Source organism: Ciconia boyciana, chromosome 9, assembly GCF_034638445.1.
Source record: "Ciconia boyciana chromosome 9, ASM3463844v1, whole genome shotgun sequence".
NCBI lineage: Eukaryota > Metazoa > Chordata > Aves > Ciconiiformes > Ciconiidae > Ciconia > Ciconia boyciana.
This window is the reverse complement of record NC_132942.1, coordinates 8268518-8292495: the sequence shown is the minus strand read 5'-3', so window position 1 is coordinate 8292495 and position 23978 is coordinate 8268518. Positions and strand designations below refer to the sequence as shown.

At 46.9% G+C, this 23978-nt stretch overlaps 1 protein-coding gene across 1 annotated transcript in view; it reads right to left on the bottom strand.

The window, feature by feature from the left end:
• Window positions 1-12411, bottom strand: part of GALNT10 (polypeptide N-acetylgalactosaminyltransferase 10) — a 94190-nt gene extending 81779 nt beyond the window's left edge. The window contains exon 1 of the mRNA XM_072872470.1: window positions 12055-12411. Coding sequence (XP_072728571.1) covers window positions 12055-12237 — 183 coding nt within the window. The 5' untranslated portion in view covers window positions 12238-12411. The remainder of the gene's footprint in view (window positions 1-12054) is intronic.
• Window positions 12412-23978: the final 11567 nt, after the last annotated feature.

Sequence of the window (23978 nt, the reverse complement as noted above, 5' to 3'; positions counted from 1 at the left end):
GTTGGGTACCAAAGTCTCTCACTTCCTAGGGCTTTCAGTTCACTCTGGCATAAACAAAGCATGCAAATACCTGCATTATATAAGCAGTGATAGATTCAAAGGGCAAACAGTTTTCTAAATGAAGAAGAAATTAAGGGAAACACATGGAGAAAGGCACCAGTTGTCCTCTCAGTTAAACCTCAACTGATTTGGAAGACAGCATGTCAGTTACATACAGATAACCCTAAAAATAACTATTTTCCACTCCTACTGTAAAACCAATCCATAAACCACTATATTTCTCATGTTCTGTCCATTCAGCTTTTTCCTACACACAACCATATTTCTCTCACTTCATCCTGCAGCACTGGTCCCACTAATCACTGACATATGCTCCGGCACAGAGCATTTCCTCTGGCATGCTTTAAAAAGAAGCACTGTCACCAGAGCAATATAAGTGCTGGCAAATATGGTCTGTCAGGTTTTGTTTTCAAGGACTATAAAAACAGACTTCACTGCATTAGGCTTGAAAACTCCTACCCTCTAGAAATAATTTTAAAAAACAAGTTTTCAGATGACTTGTTATTGTTTTCAAATATCCAGAGAGAAAATCTGTAGTTTTATATTTAATTTAACATCTTCAGGTTAAGCCAGTACTTGAGTTCTTTTACACAACCAACAATTCCCAGCTAATTTACGGCAACGCCAGTGCTCTCTGCTCATGTGCATCAATTCACAGCTTCTCAGATGCATTTCTACTATAACCATCCTCTTATTATAAATATATCAGCACTTGGAAAGCCACAAGACATTGCTTGTTTCCAGAGCTTAGGCCTTTCACCCATGGTAACCAGTATTATTTTATGCTGATAACAGCTTTGGCCAAAATGCAAGGAAGAGGGTCTTGGCACAGACTGAGGTCTGAGACACTTTCTTGTTAGTTTGTAATTGCTTTGCCAAGGACTTTTTCTGTAAACAGCTGGCCCAAGTTCCTATTTGCAGAAAATATGCAACTATGGTGAAAGAAAACCTATTATATTTTATACACAGATACTCTGCAGCAATCAAAAATCAAGGACAACACAAGCAGGACCTTTGCACATTGCAGACAAGACTTTTCCAATCTTCCACATCCCCATTAGCAGAGCATACGACCTGCATCTGAAGATCAGAAACAATCTGGGGCAGAATGGGGAAAGAACAACATTTCCAAAGAATCAGCAGTAATAGCAGGAAAATGGCAACAATGACAACTTGCATAGTCCTCTGGTCTCCATACGTATATCCAAATACAATTCTGCCAGTTTCTTTATCAAAATCCCAGGTCTTCCAATACTTTGCAGACATTTTTGCAGCTTACTTCCATGCCTTCAGAACCAGGCAAGCAAAATAATTTTGAGAAGTATCATTCCAAACACTTTAATTGTACCAATATAACTTTTTTGCCGCTGTGAACAAGACCTGGGAACAGATGCTGATTTTCTGAAGGGATTTTTTTTCTAGGCTAAATTAGTACCTTGAATCAGATTCCAAAACAGCCACCACAAAAATCAGGCAGCATACAACAGCAAAATATCTAGGATTTTTAGATATTTCCAACACAGTAAGCCACAGCCTGAGAATCAAAGAGAAGTGGCAGTCCAGAGTGTATTTGGTGGATCAGCAAAACTAACATACGCAGGAGTGGAAAAAAAAGGGTTATTCCTTATTACTTGGCTATCACACACTAAACCCAGGCAACAGGCCACCTGGAAGATAAATGAGAAGACAGAAGATAATCACAGGGTTCACTTATTTTTGAGATCCAGAATAATCCTGTTACGTAGTGGCTAACATAAACTGACAGTCAGGCTAAATTTAAGTGACCTTCTGTAATGGCACAGAAGGTAACTTACTTGCCTAAGTGAAGCCCTTTACAACATAGTTATGTCTGTATTTATCTAGATTTTGGGGTTCTGATTTTCTTTAGTGAGGAAATATATTTTGCTTTTACTTAACTGAGCTGAAAGTACAGTCTCTAAAGAGAGCCACTTTCAAGGAAGCAGAGTTAAGATTAAAGTCAGTCTGAGCAGAAGCGAAGGAGCTGCTTGCTCTTTTAAAGAATAATATAAAAAAGAGAAAAAAAAAACTTGCGAGATGCCAGTCCTGGTTATGTGGTTATTTTTGTGTCATACCCTAGATCAAAGTCACAAAGTCACTATTTTTCAAAGGAACATCACACTCTAAGACATCTTTGAAAACTTTGGTCTAAACATTAAGAACACTCAAACTCTGTTTCACCTGTTTTATTTATTAAGCAACAGCTCATGCTTACTACTCCCTGTAAAAATTTCTTCTTTGGACTTCATCTGAAGGCTGAGAAATGTTAGGTAAGCTCAAGAAAGAAAAAACCTACCTCTTTTCCATCATGGAGAAAAACTGCGTTGTTGCTAGTGTCATGAACTAGGTAAAAGAACTTCCCAAATGAATTTGAACACAAGTAAAGGTAATTTATGCAAAGACAAGCCTACACAATCTTCCACTGAGAAAAAACAAGACTGGCTACTAGAAGTTTTAAATGTTAGATCTTCCAAATAATCATAAGCAAAGATGGAGAAGAGGATGACTTTCCTTTGAAAAGTCACCTTAGCTTGCACACATAACTGCAAGCAAAGGATTTCAGGCTTTAGAGATCAAGCAGAGCAGAACTTTTCATAACAACTTGATCTTGTAAAAACAGTTGTTCAAGAGGGCAGAAGCAAAGCAGCTCTGCATGTAGGAGGGACAGCTGACAGATAAGATCTGATAAAGCCCTAAAATATCACAAGACTTTGACTAACAAAGACAAAACGTCACTCTAATCAGATTTTTGGAAAGGGAGAGTAGTCAAACAAGAAGGTAGATTTCATTCATCCAGAAAGTTCTTGCAGGAGACAGACTGATTTACTGTTATTCTGCAAATCCTTTATTTTTATGACCAAATAGCTCTACAGCAGGAAGACAGAGTTCATTTACAGACATCCAAATTTAAGACACAAGTTCAAATATTTGTACCTGGAAAGACACCCTTCAACATTTGTTTGAAATTTAACCCTTTGGTTGGTCATTATTTCAGTAAACAGCTGTAGTTTCTGTGCATTTAAAAAAATACTCTGAAATGCCTTTTGGAAGTTTGACTTCAGCTGTCACCTCGTGAACTGCAACCACACAGAATAGGCCAAGTTCTCTATTTTAAAGCTACATCAGAGAAACATGTCAGGTCACTGCTACATCAGCTACACATGACACACATGTGAGAAACACATGTTAGTGTTGAGGGGAGACACTGAACAGAAATTAGTTACCTCGCTGCAGAAGCAATGCTCAGCTTAACAGGAAAGGATGCCAGCATTCACTGTTTTGAAAGACAGTTTTTAGAAGCTGCTTTCTGCTACTTGTTGTGCTAACTGGGAAGAAAAAAAAGTATTAGGCTGAAAAATTAATAAGGAGTTGAGACTGGGAGACACAGTCACCAAATAAACATTAAGAGCAAACTTCACCAGGTTGGGTGGCACTACACAGTCAAGCTTTCGCCAACTCCATCCTCCTTCCCTTCCTTTGCTTTCTATTTCTGGCCGAGGAAAGAATCATAATACCCACAGGAGTTACACCAACTCACTTAAAATAGGGTTTCCATTTTAAACACTTAATTTGTTTAAACTGCTTATCATTTCAGTTTGACTCAGTAATACAGAAAAGCAAGGATATAGTAATATAAACCAAGTTTTGTAGGGTGCAAATTTTAAGCCATCAGCTACTGTTTAGTAATTGCCTCTAAGCGTGCTCTTGTCCACTGTAGTTGTAAGACCTCCGAGAGCACCGAGACTAAGTGAGGAATTTCATCCCTGACTTATGTTGGTGGCAACATGTTCATGTGTTGATATCATGACCTCCAAAAGAGGAAAGTCTGCTGAATGCCACCAACCATTGGTACAGTTAATGAAAGCTGTGTTTTAGTTCAGATGCCTAGACAGAGTTGCAGTAAGACCCAAAGTCAGACCTTAGAAACGAGCTGGATGACATTTCCTCAAGCTTTCTGAATACACTCATGAGGGACACTACTCACAATAGCTGGCAGCCTGTGTTTCCAAGAAAGTGATAGGCAGAATAAATAAAATATTTTCATTCTTGGGAGCTGCAGAAGATATAAGCTGCCATTAATGGTCATCAACCTTAGAAAGATAACTTATCAAAGTGGGAAGGCATGAAGCAGTATCAGAGGAAACTCCATGACTGGAATAGCAGAGAGTTCAGTTATAACAACATCAACGGCTTTTCTACCGAAGCCAGTTTCTTCCCTGGGTACCGGCAACACTGGAAACACTGCTTATACTCCACTGTAACTGTGGTTAAAAAGCCTTAATTATAGATATATGCTCTAGAGAGCTCTCTCTTAACCCTGAAGCTAAGATTAGAGAAAATGGAGGAACTGCAAAAGGGCAGAGAAGAGAGCTAATTATTTAGAAAGAAAAGCAAACTTAAGAACCAAGAAATGGTAGACCTCCCTTCTTTGAAGCTGCAATTTAAAGCTTTATCAAGTTTATGAACAATAAGGAGACATGTCAAGACATGACATATTTCTTATATTTTAGGGGGTGCACAGGACTTTGGATGCAGAGCTGCCAGCAGATCTCAGACACGGAAGAAGTTACTATTCTACCCAAGCATTTGAAAAGGAGGGGCTGCCTGGTAACTTATTATGCTACATATTGATTTACTTATCTGGAGCTTTCTCCAATCGTCTGCCAGACCCTTTAAATCTAACAAAAGAAGCATAGTCTGACACGTCAGCCATAATTTGATATCCAGTACTACTTATATTCTTAACAAAGCTGTGTAGATAAACACTCCGATCCTTGTTACCTATCCATCATCCAGCCAGGGTAACACGAAATGCAGGAAATACCACCATGAGTGTCAGTTACACTGATAGAAGAGATACCATTACCACTGATAGGCTGTGCTTCACGTTAAATAAAGCAGGACCAGTAACACATCCTAGCTTCCTGGGTTGTAAGAAGTCATGAGCAGCATGCCAGATCTGAAGGTAAAACCACAAGTAGACTCTGGAAAGGCAGTCCAAAAGTAGAACATAAAAATTTAAAATTAGAAAGGGGGGGTTATTATCCCTGGATTTGGAAATAAAGCATCACGCTGTTATACTCCTGAAAGTGACTCGAGCATCAGGATTTGTTCAGGAGTCTGTGAAATCTGATAAACAGATTCACACTTTCTGTTAACTGCTAAAAGTCCCCACTGACAGCTATCGGTTTTGCAAATAATCTGGGACCTGAAGTCAACTCAGTGTCTTTTATGCTTCTCTCTAGAAGCAGAGGAATCCCGGGCCAAGCTGTATCTAGAAGGAATACATGGGTGGCCAAACAGCACTAGGACTGACCAAAAGTGTTCTGACCAGGGACATTAGCTCAGGTTAAGACAAAGTGCAAATGTAGGGCAGAAAGGCTGTTCCTGATTTGATTCCAGAATAGGAACAGACAGATACAAAGTTAAAAAAAGTAACTATTCAGCTTTAACCCAATCCACCTCACTCTGATTTAAGTAACATTTAAATAATATTTAAATGAATGATTATTTAAATAATCATTAATGTCTGGTTGCCATCGCAGTATATCCCATCAGAATAGCCAGTTTTTAAGCCAATCAGCTATGGAAAAATTCCTTTCCAGTTTTCTAGTAAAGGTGATCCAGAAGAAAATCTACACATACACTCAGGTTACTTAACCTGAGAGTACCTGTTACTATTAAAAGATTTTGTATGCATGAAGTCACTGAAGCCACCTCTCTCCCTGTGTCTACAGGGTATCATGCATTATTCATGCTACTATCAAACACTTTAAAGTGGTGTAACTTAGTGGTTACTCTAGAGTTAACAGCATGGAAAACATGAAGCACGATGGGCACTAGAGAGAGATGGAGTCCTCTGATGGTAAATATCACAGCAGCTTTGTTTACATAAGCATTTACACAATCCTGAAGTACCATGAAACTCAGCACAGTGCACTCCAGTTAAGGTGCGCTCCATAAAAGCCTACCAACGACAGCTCTGCTGAAGTCAACATGATACCAAGCTAGCAGGTTGAAACGCCTGCTTTCACTGCGGATCAAAACGAATTGCTGCAGCACAATCTTTTTTTCCTAGTGATATTTCAAGCACACAGTGGAATAGCTCCTACAAACTCCTAATGCACCCCATCAGCTCTTTACTTTCCAGAAGGAAGCTGAAGGCTACCTGCCTGTGTCACCTGGTATAAGAAAAGGTTGCAAAGAAACAGGAGCAGCGTGCAGACTGCTTTTACACCTAGACAACAATTTCCTCAAAGTTTAAGTTAGGCAGGATCTGTTCTTACCCAATGTAAGTAAGGTTACAGTTGGCTCTGCAGGGAAGCAAACAGAAGGGTGACAGGAAGGTTAACTGCAGTTCTTTATCTTTTTATAGCGATGCCTGTAACTGTATTAAACAGGGAGTGGAAGATGATACTCTATAACTGAAAGTCTGGTTGATAGTATTTTTCTGCTTAATTTCACCAACACTCCTCACTGGTGGTAAGAAACTTTCCATCACTTTATCAGTCTACTTAGTCAAATGCATGGCAGTTATCTGCCAGGAAACCTGTAACTATAGTTTCTCTTAAATCTTGCTGTCTCTCACAATTTGATCCATTTTCATACAGGAAAAAACACACAGCTCTGGAGATCACTATATGATTATGGTTTTCACCGGTGACCTAAAAAGTCCAGAAGCCAGGAGCCAAAAAGTTTTCCTGCTGAAATCTTTCCCCCATGAAGAAAGTTAACCATTGCAGCTATTAAGAACTGCATACAGAGCACATTTGGATGGCAAAACACAGAACCACTTGTCCAATAACAGGGCACCTGCTCCACCATAGAGATAACCTCCCCTAAAGAACAGCAAGTATAATAAACCCTTTATTTTCACACGGCATGGGAGACCTAGAATACAGCCCATTTGTTCATTCAGCTCTGTGTTGCCGTTACAGCAAAGATCACCAGAAGGAATAATGAGACCCTAAGTGAGGACCACTGAAAGCTCCACAGTTTCTTAATAAATATCTCTTCCAAATTTTACTTTGCACTTCACAGCTGTGAGATGGTTTAGCCACTTCACATTCACTTCAGCTCACTTTGCTAATCAGAACTGCAGTCCACACTTACCTAGTCCAGGAAAACCTGCTCATTTCACAAATGCACTGAAGTGATCAACTTTAGAGTAGCCCATACTAGAAATCAGTCACTCAAATTAAAGCAGGCTTGTTCAGCTCTAGCACTTGCATTTCAGTCCTTAGATGCCAATTGTTTAACACTGTGCTTACCAAAATAAGCTTTTCAAAGTTTGCTTTTATATCAACTGATGAGCGACTAGCAGATAAAACTGCCAACACAGCAGTCTCCAAGATGTCTGCGAGGAGCCAAGCCCCAGAGTTCAATGGCAGCAGCAAGGTCTAGGGCACAACCAGTCTAACTGCCAAAGAAATCTGCCTAGGAAGTATGGTAAGTTGGTTTTTCTATTTACCTCTGTCTGGCCGGGAGCAGAAAGGTTTCCCTCTCACTTTTCCCAAGCCCTTCTCCTCCTTCCCCAGCCTTGGCAGCACAGAGAGTCTGCTAAACCACCCTCTTCCTTATTAGCTTTCGCCAGCCGCAACACGAAGCTGACAATCCTTGACAGCTCCATAGCTGCCCCCAGGTCAGAATGGCAAAGCCGATCATCTTCCTCTGCTGAGGAGGACACAAGCAGCAGCAGTCTGGAAGGCAGCACAGCATCGCTCCCCACTCAGCTCACCGTTAGGGCTACATTTTCAGCAATACCGGCTGGAAACTTTAAGCTTAATTGCACTAAAGGCAAAGTTTACGACCCCAAACTTTCCAAGAGGATCATTCTCGCAAACCATTTTTCAATCACAAGTTTGCAGTTCGTTTCTCATTCACACCTACCAGCAGGCAGGTACATCCCACTTCAGCCGGCTGGCAGCAGAGGGCACCACACAATCACCTATGTGATTTATATACTTTCATCATGCTCGCCAGTGAATTTATAGAGCACAAATTACTACTACAACAAGCTACACGGTGACTCCATAAAGCTTGTATCGTATCAGATAAAAACGCATGCAATGAAAGGCAGCTAATTTGCTACAATGCTTTTAGACAGCGATTCAAAGAAAGACATGGTTCAAGCTTAGTATCTCTCCACGTTCAAATGCCACATTCCTGTAACAGCAGGTATCTCAGAGTGTGGATGGCCAGCCTGATCAGACAGCTACAGAGTAGTATCTCTGCTGAGCATTAGAAGTCACGTAAATACTTGCATTAGCCCAAGCATAAACCACTAGCCCACAAACTAACTCATCTGTGTTTTACGTACTGCAGGACTACACATCAGTTGAACATTTCAGCTGAGGATGTCCAACAGCCTCTGAGGCAGACAGCAGAGATTCACAAGACAAAAGGAATAGCTGCATTTCTCTTCTTTTTCCTACCCCCACACCTACAGATCATATGGTTTTGCCTATTGAATACTCGTTAAGAAAAAAGAAAAAGCTTAAAGACACAAAAGTCAATCTGCATTACACGAGCATACTGATATACACATACTGGTGAGCAGAAAAAGTACACTGATGAAGTATAAGAAGCTACTAAGCTAATACTTTTGCTGTCAGCAGAAACGCTTTAGTAGCCCAATACCATCACCCCCATTTAAAGCCACGACACTAGCCAAACCTGTTACACACACCATGAAAAAACGGACTTCCTAGTTCATGTCATCTGCTGAGCAACTGTACATACACAATGATAAAGGACACTTCTGAGCATGTAGCTGTAGTGAAGAGTAACTCAATGCATCAGCTTTTCTTAAAGAGATCTGCAGCATGACCTTGAGGCCAAGACCTTGATGACTCAAGGCCATCCCTTCTCTGTGGAGCAAAAAGCACCCAACAGAGCTGCAGAAGAACAAACCCAAAGGCAGAAGGAAAGAACACAGACCTAATCCACCTTATTAAAGCAATACCTTATTTTCAGCCACCATAATGTTTCCCTTGAACATGTAAATACAGAAGCAATTAGCTGCCTAGGCACTTCTGCAGAAACCATTTAGCATAATCTTTCCTAGAATATATTTACATGGCTTCTGATTGCTTAATTTTCTGACACGTTTGTTTCAGGCACTAGAAAGCTTAAATAAGGCAAAATCGCCTACACTGATACATTGCCATTTTGAAGGTAACATGCAGCACAGACAGACAACAAAAACTCCTAGCGGGTTTTAAACTTCTAAATTTTAGCATCACAACTCTATGTTCTAGGAATTGCTTTGTAGCTTTAATTCAGCTGTTTCTTAAAACCTTTTCCCCCTTTTGCTGTTACTCTGAAAGATAAAATTACTGACTGAAACAGCAGACACCATTTAGAGAGAAAGAATGAGCCTGGACAGAGATTTCATTGAAAAGCTCAGTTCTGTATCACATCCGAAGTGTCCTCAATTCAAAGATTAGCCTGCACAAAAAGGCAAATTAAAGCCAGAAACAGAAGAAAATCTTTTCTGACTGCTATGAATATAATTTTTTATAATATAGCCCCCTATCATCTAGAGTTTTGGTATTAAGAAATCAGCTCTTCCGAATGGCTTCACGAACAACAAGACAAACAGCATATTCATTTACAAGCTGAAAGTTGATTAGTAAGTACAAAAACCATGAATGCTTGTCAGGACCAAGGAAGAGAGGCTGTAACTATTGAATCTGAGGATGCCCCAAAAACTCTCTGCAGTCAGCTGGCAGATAACTCTGACAACAGAAAAACACACAAACCATTTGTTTTGTCTTTATTCTGCTTCATCTGAAATAATTTTTACCAAGACAGCCAGTTGTCCTTTAGGGTATGTTTCTTCTTGCTCAGTGTAACAGGAGCTATCATTTCAGGGCCCAGTCCTTCAAAAATATGGGCATACGATACAAGTATATCTTCACTCACAGACCCACTGCAGCCCATAACTCCACGTTAATTAGACTGGAAGATGAAGCCTTCAGCCTAAAACCCAGTAACTCTGATTTACACATGTGCAGAGAGGCTTTATTGCGAATTCTCCTGTAAGCTGCACAGACATTTCCTGCCCAGCTCAACACACCATCAAAACAAAAGCAGATCTCAATTTACTGACAGCTGCCATACTTTAAACAGACATAAAGAAAAATGGAGTCAACATTCTGTACAACACAGGCAATATGGGCTCTCTAAATACCGAGAACACTGAACATACACAGAAATCAGCAGTGATGTACTGCACCATAGGAACTGGCCTGGTTTACAGCTACCCAAAGCCTCCAGTACAAGGACAATTTTGGAAGACCAAAAATAAAAAGTCAGCTTGTCACTGTTTTATCATCCCTTATAGATTTAACCAGAATTAACTGCTACCTCCAACAAGGAACTTTGAAGCCTCTTAAGAATAATTACCAACTTTCTCCTCAAAAGCTCTGAAAGACGTGATTTTACAATGGTCTTCATTTCGCCATAACACCATACCATGTGAAGCTATGGAACAGTGGGCTACAGGGCTCGGTTTTTATCAGTCATGCAAAAGAGATTCCCTGCATCCAAAAGAAATACAAGCATAAGCCAATAACATCAGGAACTCCAGGCACGTAATGATCACTGTGTACGTTAAAGGGATTTCTGTGCAGGTTTGAGGATCCGCTACAGATTTACGTGTTATAGCAGGTAACAGCTGACCCCTTTCCCTACCAGCATAGGACATTACAAGGATACGATCATGGTTATACCTAGACTTGCACTAAATGAATTTGAAAAAAACATTTCTTCTGGGAAGGAAGAGCTCAGCCTCAGTTTGACTACACCTCTTTTTGAGAGCCTTCTCTCCATCAGAGCAGAAATTGCCACAGTAGGTTTCTCCATCTTTATGGTACAGTCATAGCGGGAAGTCTCCACGGAGGGAAAGATTTAGACAACTAAGAGTTTTAAGTGGTTTTGAACAAGCAGAGCCTTGTAGAGTGGCAGCTGAACTGATAGTTACACACTGACATTTCAAGCTTTCAAGTCCCAATCATTCTTAATGGTACAAAGCCAAACCCAGAATGGGATAAAGCAATTACGTTGCCCAAAGTAAACGCAGCTAAACTGAGCTTTCAAATGTCTAATTTGGGTGATCTAGCCTTCCTGCCTCGCACACTAAGCGGAAGGGTTCGTCTGTTAAATTTACTACTACACCAGTGGGACAAGAAAGGAATGCAGTCATGTGCTGCAGTATCGTCAGGCCACGTCTCCAGCAGGCATCCTCTGCCTCTCTCAGGAGGAGTTATCCACTCCTCTTTTTCCAAAGGAGGATCAGTACACAGACATAATCTTCAAGCTCCACCTGGTACTTTCTGCTAGCCCTTGCCTTAAGCTCTGTGGGGACCCAGCGGTAACGGGTGATGCTCGTTCCCTGCACCTTTCCAAGGCAGGCGAAGAGAAATGGCACAGAAGGCGCACCCTTAGGAGGCAGAATTACTGTCCTTTTCTTTGCAAGGATGGGACAAGCTCCCCTTCCTTACTCCTTGGAGCAAGGTGCAAAGACCTCGCTTTATTCCCTTATCAAGCTCAGCCAAAAAAGGCAAGCAGACCCTCCGGTCCCTGCATCCACGAACTGCCAGGAAAGTACTCGCGTTCCCCCTCCAACCCAGACACATGCTAGAGAAAAGCAGGTCCTTCTTCAGGGGCACAGGAGCCCACCCCCTGCACTCCTCTCTCTCCCCCCCTCCTCTGTAACGGGGCGGCTGCTGCTTCTCGCCCCCCCCCAGCCACTGCCGAGGCTTCCCTCTTGTGACAAGGGAGAAGGTCGCACCCATCTCCTACACAAAACCCCTCTGCCCTCAGCTCACGCGAAGGCGGCTGCTCCCGCTCCCGCGGGAAGCACCCCCCCGCCCCGCGTCCCTCACCCAGCGGCTCCCGCTTCCCCCACCACGCACACGGGGGGCCGCTCAGCCCCCACACTCCGTGCCCCTCCCCTCCGCCGCCACTCACCGGCGCTTCGCCGGCCGCTGCCCCCGGCGGCCCCGCGGCAGCGGCCCCCTCCCCGCCGGCCGCCCCGCCGCCCTCCAGCTGCCGCTCGCGGTAGAGGGACCAGAGCCCCACGTTGGGCAAGAAGACGAGGGCGGCCAGCGCCAGCCCCACCGCCTGCAGCAGCCGCTTCTGCTTCCGCCGCATCGGAGCCGCCGCCGGGGAGGAGAAGACAGAGGAGGAGGAGGAGAAGGGAGGGAGGCCGGGAGGGAAGGAGCGCGACCCGGCCCGGCCGCCCCCGCCGCCGCCCTGAGGGAGCCCAACTTTCCCCCGCGCGCGCGGCGGCAGCGGCGGGCGGCAACTCCGGCACTTCCGCTCCGCTCCGCGCGCGGGGGAGGCGTGGCCTCTGCGGCCCCGCCCACCGCCGCCGGAGGGCGGCCCCACCCCGCCCCGCCCCGCCCCCCCTCCGCTCCGCTCCCCCCCTCCGCCGCTCCGCTCCCCCCCGCCCCGCGCCTGTTCGCTCCCCGCTAATGACTCTCCCTTAATGACTCTCTAATAACGACTCTCGAAGGATGCCGCGGCACCGGCGGGCGCCTGGGTGGGCTCCGGGGGAGCGGGCGGGGAGCGGGCTCCGAACCGGCCGTCGGCGGGGGAACCGAGGTGGTTAATTGCTTCAGAGAGGCTCGGCAATTAGCAGCCCGGCGGCAATACCCACGGCCATTAGGCGAGGGCCCCTGCGGCAGAAGCTGGCTGGGCGCCGTGGGATGGTTTACGGTCTCCCTAAAAAAACATAAGGGGTTTGCAGGGCATGGAGCACGTTGGGATGGGGCTGGCACCGGAGGAGACCGGCGGGGGGGAAACGATGAGAAGGAATCGGCCCCCGGGGTTCAGTGGGGCCCAGGGCCTGGGCTGGGCTCTGCAAGGGGGGCAGAGCAGCCTCAAGGGCTGCAGGTGGTCCCCAGAGGGCTGCAGCTCGCCCCACGGACACACGGCAACTGGGGGACAAGGCTGCTGCCCACAGCGCTCCATGGATGGAGATGCCATCGTCCCACCGGCCGGCCTTACTGACAGGCGGGATTGCTCCAAATCAATTCCCCAGCGATGGCTCCCCTTAAAAAGGAATGCTGTTCATTCGGGTACCAATTAAGTGGCTCCTACTGTACTGTAAACTAGACAATTTATAGGCACGGGGTGGTGGGTTTTTTTAAGAAGAAAACAACGGCAGTACAGCTTTTCCAAAAATGAGGAGTGGATTCATTCCTTCAACGAAGAGCAAACAGCCCTCGTGATTAGGAAGATGCCCTGCCAGCGGAACAGCCGTGCAGCTCGGCTAATGTCAATAGCAAAGCTGTGACAATCCAGCGCCCTGCTGGGGGGACTGGCGAAATAAATATTAGGTCTCTTCCAATGTAAACCCCCGCAGGGAAATTTTTATTTCCTAGAACAACAACAGACAGTCTACGAAAACTATTACGCACCCCAGCATTTGCAGTTCTTGCCACCCTCACCCCACACCAGCAAGTGGATTTAAACTTAAATAAACTTCCATAACCCACTAGATGGCATCTTCCAGCAGATTTCAGTGCCTGCTGCGAGAGCCAAATTATCAAGGAAAGCGTTTAATTTAGAGAGCAGGTTACAGTTCCTAAGTCTAACTACATGTTAAGGAAGCTTGTACTTTCATTTTAATTATCGATGAGAATTTGTCGCCAGCTGATTTCTTTACTAGAAATGTTAATGCTTCCATTGTTCCTCCGTGGGTGGAGAAGATACCGACCCGTGAAATCCCTTTACTCCTGCCTTTACAGTAAAATGTATTCCCTTTATCATCACTGAATCACCTCCGGCAGCGCAGAGACTTTGGCCGCTGTTGAATAATGCATAGCCACTAAAATTGTACAACAATAAAGCTACATATACATTACCTGGTACTGTAAGAATCTAGGCTGGAAAGCTACAATACCTCTGATTTAATACTGCAGTGCCATCGTACTGCCATATGGACCCTTATAATAACATCCACATCCCCTTGCCTCTGCAAGAGCTCTTTGAAAAGTGGTTGTGGAATAGCAGGCGGTTTCGTAGGTATGCACATAGGATTACAGTCTGCCCTTGGCAGAACATCCTCATTTATATAAAGAAATGACAGGCACAAAGTTTGAGAGTTAATTAAAACAAAGCTACTAGCTGGTTTGACATATGTTTAAATTTAGGATTGTGAGCCTGCTTGCTAAATTAAATGTTTGCCTCGTAAATTGACTTCAGCAGAGTTGCACAAGTTTTAACTGGCAACAGAATATGGCAGGTGCTGCAGGTAGATCAGTATTTCGTATTTGAGAGCATCTTGAACGATCAAACCCTTTGAAGAGCCTTGTAGGAATTGAAGTCTGGCTGCTCCTTGGTGGTCACACTGGAAGTGGATGCTCCAGGTCTTGCCTTCCCACTTTAAGACAGAGTGAATCCTATGGGGGTTGCCAAGTAAAATCATTTATACCCCATGAGCTGCCTTAGCCCCAAATAAATAGATGTGTTTCTTCTATTAAAGGTCCAGCATTTCTCCTTCTCCTCTTTCTTCTGAAGTGTTTTGGTGGAGACTGAGCTCTGATTTTGGCCTGTTGGATGCAATGCCTTGGGGATTAATTGGTACATGCAAAATAAACATGGATTTATGCTTCTGAGAAAGAAGAAAGCCTGTGGCTGTTAAGCCTCTAACTGGAAAGGGAAATAGTGTACCTTCCCAAGGCATCTTTTCAAAACAAATATAGGATAAATTAATAGCAGCTCAATCCCCGTTTGGAAGCTCTCTTTGCTAGTGAGCTGGGTTGCCCCGGTTTGCAGCTCGTGTGTTGAGATGCTGCAGGCCAGAGTGCAGCAAAAGTGGGTAGCGGCGTGATGAAGCCTTGGATGAAGGATGAGGAGCAGGGGTGACCAGAGAGACTTGGTCAGCGGATGCTGGGAGAGGGCAAGAGAGCATTGTAAAATGCTAACGGGAGTGGATGTGACAGGAGTTCCTGGGATAAAGCCCACAGATGGCATGACAAGCATGGAAGCGAGACGGCAAAGACACAGGGAATCAGTGCTCTCCTGCTTTCTGGTCTCCTCTGGCTACAGCTCCTCAGGACAAGGACTGACTCATGTGAAGGGCCGGATTCTGACCTTGGGATTCCTGCAGGGGTGAGTAATGGAAAGCAGCGGGTCCTTTGCATCCCTGCAAGAGAGCTGAACAGTTATGGAATCCCCTCTCTCCTGATGAGTGGGCATGAGTGAGACAAGACCTGGCTTTCTGTGCCCCCAGCTGCTGTGCCAGCCTAATGGCACGGGTTAGAGGGAGAAAATACTACCAGAGGGATGGCATATCTGCGTCTAATAACAAGGGAGAAATGGGGACCAAAATACCATGCAAGAGCCTCTTAGGTTTTTTTCTCGGATTCATGGATGCTGCAGGTACCTGTTGCCACTACGGGGGATGGAGTGGGAAACTCCGGTCCAGGTCTCCGTGTCTGTACTGTGCCCTGTGTCAGATGGCTGCACCCGTAGGGAAAGTCAACTCCTCCACTTATCCTTTGGGTGGGGTTTTTGGATAGATGTTTGTACGCTGGGTGATGCTTTCTCTTTTCTGCAAATCTCGTTTTTAACCAGGAGGATAAAAGAAAAAAATTTTAAAAACAAATGAATCTCAGCCGTGGCTGTGTCAGAACAGGACTTTTTTTCCACAGCATTTCTTTATCCTTCCAGCTCAAATCTCATGTGAACAGAATTGATTTGTTAGGGTTTTTTTCCCCCTTTTTCTTTCCCAATAAAAGGCAATGCCCAGGAACCCGCTCACCTGTTGGCAGGAGCACAGCCCTCCTCTGCTGCTCAGCAGGGGTTGCCTGCCGGCATGGCCCCCCGCAACGATCCTGCTGGGCTTCCCGAAACCTGGAGCTGCTTCCAGCCGGCACTTGAGATGGTATGAAACAATATGAAACAATGCAAATGCTTGAATAGCTCACAGAAGTGAGGATGATTACAGGCTTTTAAAAAGAAATTGCAAGCCCTGGCTCTGTGGGAGGGCATCCAACCCTCTCCCCATCCCTCCCAGGGATTGAGAGACAGCACCAACATCCATGAATCCTCATCCCCTGGCTGGGAAGTGAGGTAGGGAGTTATCTGTGGCGTGACTGACCTGAAGGTTTATCTGCATAGGACAGACCTATGCACAGCTTTTTGCAGAAAAATAAATAAAATAAAAATGCTGGTATTCCCAGTGGATCCACCTGAGCAAGCAAAATCCCCACAGTCAACAGGGAAATCTGCCTGCATTTACTTTGGACAAACAGAGCCCAGCAGTGTGGGGCAGGAGAAGGTGGCTGAAGGTGGATGCTGGTGGAGGATGCTCAGGGTCTCACTTGGAAAGCAGTGCTGTCACCAGCAGTCGCTCCTCAGCCTGGTGCAAAGTGGAAGGAGCGGCTGGGTCTGTCTGCAGCCTAGAGAGGTGCAAAAGCAACCAAGCTGTTGGAAGAGTTTCCCGGAGCGTAACACTCTTTTAACTCCCCTGGCCTTAAATCAGGTGGGTAATTTCACTGATCGCCTGTGGCAGGGGAAATTGCTGATGTCTAAGTTGAAGCACAGTCCTGGAGGATGAGGCGGCGATGCCTTGCTGGGAGGATAAATACTGGAGCAGAGCGTGAAGCAAGGAGAGATGTGAGCCTCATGCATTCCACATTGCAAACAAATGCACCAACATATCTGGAGATTTGCTTTGCATGGGAATGTGCTTTTCCCCAGGAGTAACCTGAATCCTTGCCCACCTCTGGGCCAGGCTGCCCAACTGTCAGGACCATTAGTGGTTGAGGAGAAAAAGCCCTTGCTGCACTTTGCAGGTACTGAATGGTCCTTGCTCTCCCCTCCGGACTTTGGTGGTCAACAAGGACCCTGATTCTCTAGGCAAAGCCTTGCACAAAACTACGTCAGGCTGCTTTAGTTCTAGCGCTCTTTTCCTAAAGCAGCCCTGATAGTTTGTGCTTAATTATCAGCAGGGCTCAGTTTGGGGATGAGGAGACAGAGGGTCTATTCCTGGCCATCTACTCAAGTCACCTTATTTAAAAAAAACCAAAAAACCGCAACTGTTGTTGCAGTCTTTCTGGCTGGAATAGGCAATGAGCCTTGTCTGCTCCCTCTGCTCTGAATTCAGAGCTGCTGCAATGAATCGGACTGATTCCAAGTCTGGTGGAGCCAGCCAGCCAGACTGCAGTTAAGATGTCCCCAAAACTCCCTGGCTCCCAAAACTCCCTGGCTCCCACTTCTCTGAGCACACCGTGAATTTTAAGGCCAACATTTTCTGTGCTTCTCAAGGGATTTGGAAGCTCATGCTCTAATAATTAAGGCAGCTTTGAGCCTTCAGCCTTACTTTTCTGACTGTTTCCCGTAGCAGCCGTTAGTGCTTGGAACAGGTACCAGGTTTCAAAATGTGCTCACCACGGGCTTGCATGGTTTTAGCAAGGAGGAACTTAAAGCAGATTCTCAATGCATATATGAGAGCAACATAGAGCTGATTTTGAGGGAGGTTTGCAGCTTTCCTATGAACATGAGTAGTTTGTGTATCGCTGAGCTGAACCTGGAGGAGAGGTCTGCTCTTCTGCCAGCTTGCTGGATGCACTCTGGGATGAGAGGAACATCACTTGGGTCCGAGGTCTCCTTCAGGGCGGATCTGCAGTGGATCAAGAACACTTATGTGCTCAAGCTCTCCTTTAACAGGTTATTTGCTAAGTGTGATAAACTCCGCTTACACCATTAAAAAATAACCTTATGGAAAGGGGAAAGAAGGCTAAAGATGCTTAACCCAGCACTAAAATATCTTGTGCTGAAGATAGCCAGGAGAAAGGGAAAAATAAAGCTGGTTATGAGAAAATTTAAGTGAAGTGCATAAAAACTTAAGTGATATGGGTAATATAATCTCAAGTTACTGCACTCAGCCCCACCAAGGGGAGAGGAGCAAGGGCTATAAAATGTAAATAGAGGAGAATCAAATTCAGAACAGATGTCAAGAAGCACCTTCCCAAGTGGAGAATCAAAAATGCAGGGAAGGACCTGCCAGGCAGGGCTAGAGCGGACACACCAGGGCTTTCCAAGGTGAGACGTGTCCCTGGAGCACAAGCTTGGGGCTAAGCACAGAGCGAGATGTGCCAAATGGCCTCTGCTGGATCCTGCCCTGCCTTCTGCATCTGACATAAAATCAGCTTCAGGATTTTTCATACTGAAATAAAAAACAACCTGCCATCAATGAGGGGAGCCTGGGCAGCCCTTCTCATGGGAACCGCCTGCTTCTGCAGCCCCGTGGATTGAAAGTGTGAGATGTTCGGTGTTGGAGGGGGTCCGAGCCGCCCAGCAGGTGCCTTTGCCCATCACCCATGGGGTGCCCACCCTGGGGAGAGCTGAGCAGTGAGCTGGTGCAGGGGGTGTGCGGCAGGGGCTTCTCCCCAGGACACGAATCTCCCCACCTTCCCCATGAATCCTGCTGGAGCACGTCTTGCAGACATTGATTTCTGCCACTGCTGGATGAGCATTTGGTGGCTGAAGTGGCTGCTAGCAGGTGTCTCAAGTGCCCGACTGGAGGGCACGGCGCTGAGCCTACCCTTGCTGAGCCGCTTTTCCAGCGGGGGGAAGGCTCTCCTTTCTTAAAATAGTCCGCTCCAAGGGCTCTTGTGTTCAAGAGCCAGAAGGAAACCAGGTCCTTCGTCCTTTATTTTCCGTCTCTAAAAAGAAAGACAGAAAAAACAGTGTTTGAGAAGCAGAAAAGCAAGGCAGACGCGGTGCAGGATGGGATGAGAGGATGAGATTGGGAGGGCAGGCGCCCGCTGGCATTGCGGTGCTGACCCGTGGTGACGCACCGGGAGAGCCGAGAGCCCTGTGCCACAGGGAGCTCACTGCTCAGGCCGCGGGATGAGTTGTGCCAGGTCCGGTCAGCACTTCTGCTGTGTCTCAAAGACATTGCCCTCTGCATCTTCAAGAAGCTTCACAGCTCCAGGCTGCCGCGTGGCTCCAGTCAGTGATGGAGTTGCTCAGCCACTTGGTGCATTTTCCCAGATTTTTATCCTTTAGAAATGAACTCATAGCATAAAGCTGGAGGTTTGGATACCCTCCCGTTTCCTTTCTCCTGCCCACTGTCCCCAGGTGTTCTTTATATCAATATCACAGATTCCTTCAGATTCTGCTGACGCTTCCGAGACGCACAAAGACATTGTGTAAGGAATTGTACAGCTTCCCTCCTGTCAGGTGAACCTTGTAGCTCAACCAGAATCCCGTTATTCTTTAACTCTAATATATGGAAGTACACATGGACTATCCAGAGGTCAATGAAGAGGCAGTTGCCTCTCTAGAAGACCCCATCCTGACAGGTGTTTCTAACAGGCAGACGCTCCTTTGGAGGTGTTTTTCCCTTCTTTGACTACAGAAGATGCTACAGTGACTCGCTTGGACCAGACATTTGCACTTGGAGAGCTGAAGCTCAGCCTGCAGAATGCTGCCCTCATCCTGAAGGTCCCAAACGTCCTTCCTTCTCCTCCCCCTGCAGTTTGCAGTCCATCCCTCCCACCCTCCTCCTCCTCCTTCCTCTCCACCTGCCCTGTGAGGGCAGCCCAGCTGGTCATGAGTCTCCTGGGGCAGCGAAGAATAACCTTAAGGGGCTGCGTGCATGAGAGGTGGTGATTAACCTGGGACCATCAGGAAAACTCGCTGTGAGAAGCTCTCAGTGCTGGCAATCTGCCCGCGCTCCCCGGGCTCCTTCTGCAGGGAGGAGGACATGGAGGCACCAGCGCTGGGCTGGGGTGGGGGTAGGAAGGGAGGAGGGATGATGCTGCCTTTGGAGGAAGTCTGGGAAGCAAAACTCTGCACATCCCACACCTGTGTTGCTTAGAAGGTGAGTCTGCAGGGCCAACACAAGACACCAGGGACATCCCAGGCTATGGTTGTCGTATCACATTGCTGTTGCTATTGCCGAGGATTCGTAATTGAGCAGCCCCATGGTTAATTTGTAATTCAGCAGCCCAAAGGACCCCACGGTTAAGACTCGAGCCTATTGAGCAAGGTGCTGTACAGAGGTTTCTGCCTTATTCCCAGGGGATACAGCGGGATGAAAGATAACTGGCAGCTTCTTCGAGTGTGCTAATAAACATAATCTTGCAGTACATAGCACTGTAAGACAAAGCACTTCCCATGGGTTTCCCCCAGACTCTCCCTCCTGGGAAACACACCTAAAAGCTTCAGAGGAGTCAGGAAAATTCATCTTCCCAGGGAAACCTGATGCTGAGCCTTGTCCGTATCACAAAGAGGCAGCAGAGGGGAAAAAACAGCCACAGAAGTCCCTTGGCCTGAGCTGTATGGTCACCATCACGGCAGGCCAGGGTCGGAGGGTTGGTATCAGGGGTCCCCGTATTACCAAGGTAGAGGCAAAGGGGAGGCATTCATGGTCTGCTGTGCCCCAGCATGCCCAGCTGCAGATCTGATGCTTGTTTGCTTAATTTGTTGGAAACTTGAAAGAAAAAAGGTCAGTTCTGGGCGTCTCGGATTTTCAGCCATGGGTTTGCCCGGGAGAGCAAGCAAGGGAGGAACTGGCTGAACCAGAGTTCAGAGAGTGGCATCTTGCTTTGCTGCTGGCCTGTCCGAGAAGGGGAGAAGAATTGCTGTGATTTATCAAGGTTCGAGAGCTGCCCTGGGTCCCCACCAGCTCCCGGCAGAGCCCAGCACTGCTCACTCCTACCGACGCAGAGCTGGAGAGATCTGCCCTTCCTTCCTCTGGAGGGTGTTTTACCCACTGCCGACAAAGCAGGACCTCATGAACATACAGTAAATGTGTCCAGCACCAGAGAAGAGATGCTCTCGGCTGGGAAATCACTTTTCCCTGCTCCTCGCGCAGGGATTACAGCAACATGGACTATCCTATGGACTTACACAGGCTGTTTCTCCAGCCACCGTCATGTCCAGCTCCCTTTTCCCTCCTAGAAATAAATAAAGAGAGACCGAGAAAGAGCAGCGCGACTGCAAATATTACTAGAGAGCTGTGTCAGAGCCACTTGCTCTTGTAACTGTGTCTAACGGGGTATGCAATAAGCCTAATGAATCTCCGTCATGAACCCATGTGCGTGTCCTGGCTGAATACATCATCCTCTAGCACCCTGAAGGCAGACAACAAATAATCAAATTAGGACGACACCAGATCGGTTGGCAGTGGGTCTGCCAGTTCCTGGCACGGCGGCTGCTGGGGCAGGCGAGTCCTCCCCACGCTGCCCCACTTCCTGTGGGACCCCGTCCCTCCTCGGGCTGGCATGGGGCCGGTCCCTGCCACCGGCATTGGGGACCATGTAGCAAAGGCTGCCTGCTTGCACATTCCTGGAAATGCCGACTGTCAGAGTAGCTAACCGCTGGAGCAATGGTGACGGACCACAGCAGGGAATAACGATGGGAATGAGTTGGAGAGGAGGGAGAGACATGGGAGACAGAGGCCACCCCAGAGGACCATGCATGGGGTGTGCATCTCTGCCAGTGCGTCAGTTCTTGAAAGAAAAATATGGTGACCACAGAGCTGGTTGGAAATGCTTCAACAGAACATTCTTTTTTTTTTTCTCCTTGGAGATTGCCAATTTGTTACATCGCAGTCATTTTGCACAAGCAGGTTTCAAGGACGCTGTGACAAACCTCAGGCAGGTGACGGGCCCTAGCTCTCCCCCCAGCTCTGAGCGCGGCAGACCTCAGACCTCAGGTATGGGCTCAATCCTGGGGATGTTCCTATGGGAAAGAGGGGATGGCGAAGACAATGTGATACACTGAAGCTGCAAAACTCAACCACTGTTGTTGAGAGCTGAGTACAGAGCCAGGAGGCATTCCCCGTGCCACACAACTGATGTGTTCAAGATGTGCTGATGCACTGGTGCACCCCCAGACCCACAACCACATCTGCCCCCCAAGATGCTTTGGGGGAAGCTCTCAGTTATTTCACTGTTGCTGTTCTCTGATGGCTTTCCAGGATCGCCTGTATGCTCTGCTGGGCTGCAAACGGGGCAGAGAGCAGGAGACGTTGGCTGTCTGGTTACAGTAGGCTCTGTCTGACGTCCGGCTGGGAACTGCGGGGACTCTCGGTACAGAAAGCCACCCCTGCCTCTGACATTTTCCCCCGGGTAGCACATATTCCATGTTGGACCATCATGCCAAAGATGGCTTTTGAGCTTGCTAAAACCATGTGCCTTTCCATCCCTCCTGCCTGCTGGAAGAATCACCCACCCCACCACAGGGTCCTGTGTTGGAGGAGGACAGGACACCCCAGTGCATGAGCAGAAAGCATGGAGAGCAGCTTTCTGCTGATGTAGAGCCTTTGGGAGCATCTCTAGGAGCATCTCCGCCATCCCAGGTGCAGCGATGTAAATGATAGCTTGAGGGTTCCCCAGCCCCAGGCTGACACACGGCAGAGCCCAGGGAATCGGTGAACTTCTTGCCCCACTGAGACACCCAGCCTGGCTGTTGGCTGGAAGGGCTGGAGCTTGTTTCCCCAAATCAAATGCCCTGCAGCAGTGTAGCTCTGCTAGAAGTGACGTTTCTCACCCTATTGTAGGACTGATCCTTTACTTCCACTTCCTAAATTTGTGCCTCTTAGTGCCTGGCTTTAGGTAAGCACAGAGATATGTGGCTGCTGGGCTTCATGTGCTGCCCTTGAGCTGGTTCCATCTCCTCAGAGGCAAAGGCAGCCGCAGGGGCAGGGAGAACCCGGGGGGAGCCTGAGGGGGAACCCAAAGGGCTATGCTGAGCTTGCAGAGTACAGACGGTACCGTATCTGGGCAAGGTGTGATAACCGGAGACCACCTGGAGTTTTGCAAGCTAAAGAGAGCCCAGGCTACCTCGTCTGCTGAAGAAGAAATCAATAGGCTAATTTACGGTACCCAAATGAGAGCTCTGCCGGGAAGACGCAGCTTGTAGGGCTGGCAGAGCCTTTGTCAGGAGGAAGCAAGAGGGGACTGGGCTTGGAAGGGAAGAGTCAGGCATAAATAGTCCCAACCATTCAAACCTAACAGCCCTGAGAGAAACTGAGATGTAAGAGAGAGATGGCACCCTCTGACGTGCGGGAAAATGTTCAAAGGAGCAGATTCCTCTTTTACGGTCCAAACAAGCCTTCTGCTCCGCACTTAGGTACAGTCTCATCGGCATGGGGTAAGTCAGAAGAAATCTGTACGATGGTGGATGGATGGCGTGGCCCTCGAGCCACTTACAGGCAGGCTTCAGGGACTCCTGGTGCCTGTGCTTACCAGTGGGGATATAAGCTGTATATTTAATACATGCATCCTAAGTGGGCTTTTTTTTTTTATAGACCTGAAATAAGTGTGCTAATAGCTTTCTCCTGCCAGTCTTTGAGGGCTCTTGAGGCACTTTACCAAAGGAAAATTATATCTTTTCCATTTCTACATGGTGTCAACGGGCTCACTAACCCCTGCACAGCCGTTTAGTGGCAGATGGGCTGAGAAGGAGCTGCGGTGCCCGGCCCCCGGGCTCCCTCACCCAGAACCCAAGAGGGACAGCCTCGGGGCTGCTGGGCTGCCACCGCCTCCACGTGAGCCTCGGGGACTCTGTAAGTCCCTGAAACACAGGGGAGTGACTTAAGGGAGGATGCTGAGCAGAGGTAGATAATGCTGGACAAGAGGAAAGAAATTAAAACAATAAAAAAAGCACCTGACAACATTCCTTTGAGCTTCCCCAGACATAAACCCTCTGCTCTGCAGGCACCTGGGTGTCTCTCATCAGCTTGTATTGGTTTGTTCCTCCGTACATTTTAGTTGTGTGGATGAAGAGAAAAGAAATGTCACGGCAGAGAAGAAGAAAGATAGAAGAAGACTACAAAAAGCTGTGAGCTGCCAATGTGTTTTGACTTGCTTTATTCTGAATCAATATTGAACCGAAGAGGAATTATAAATCTAGCAGATTACAGC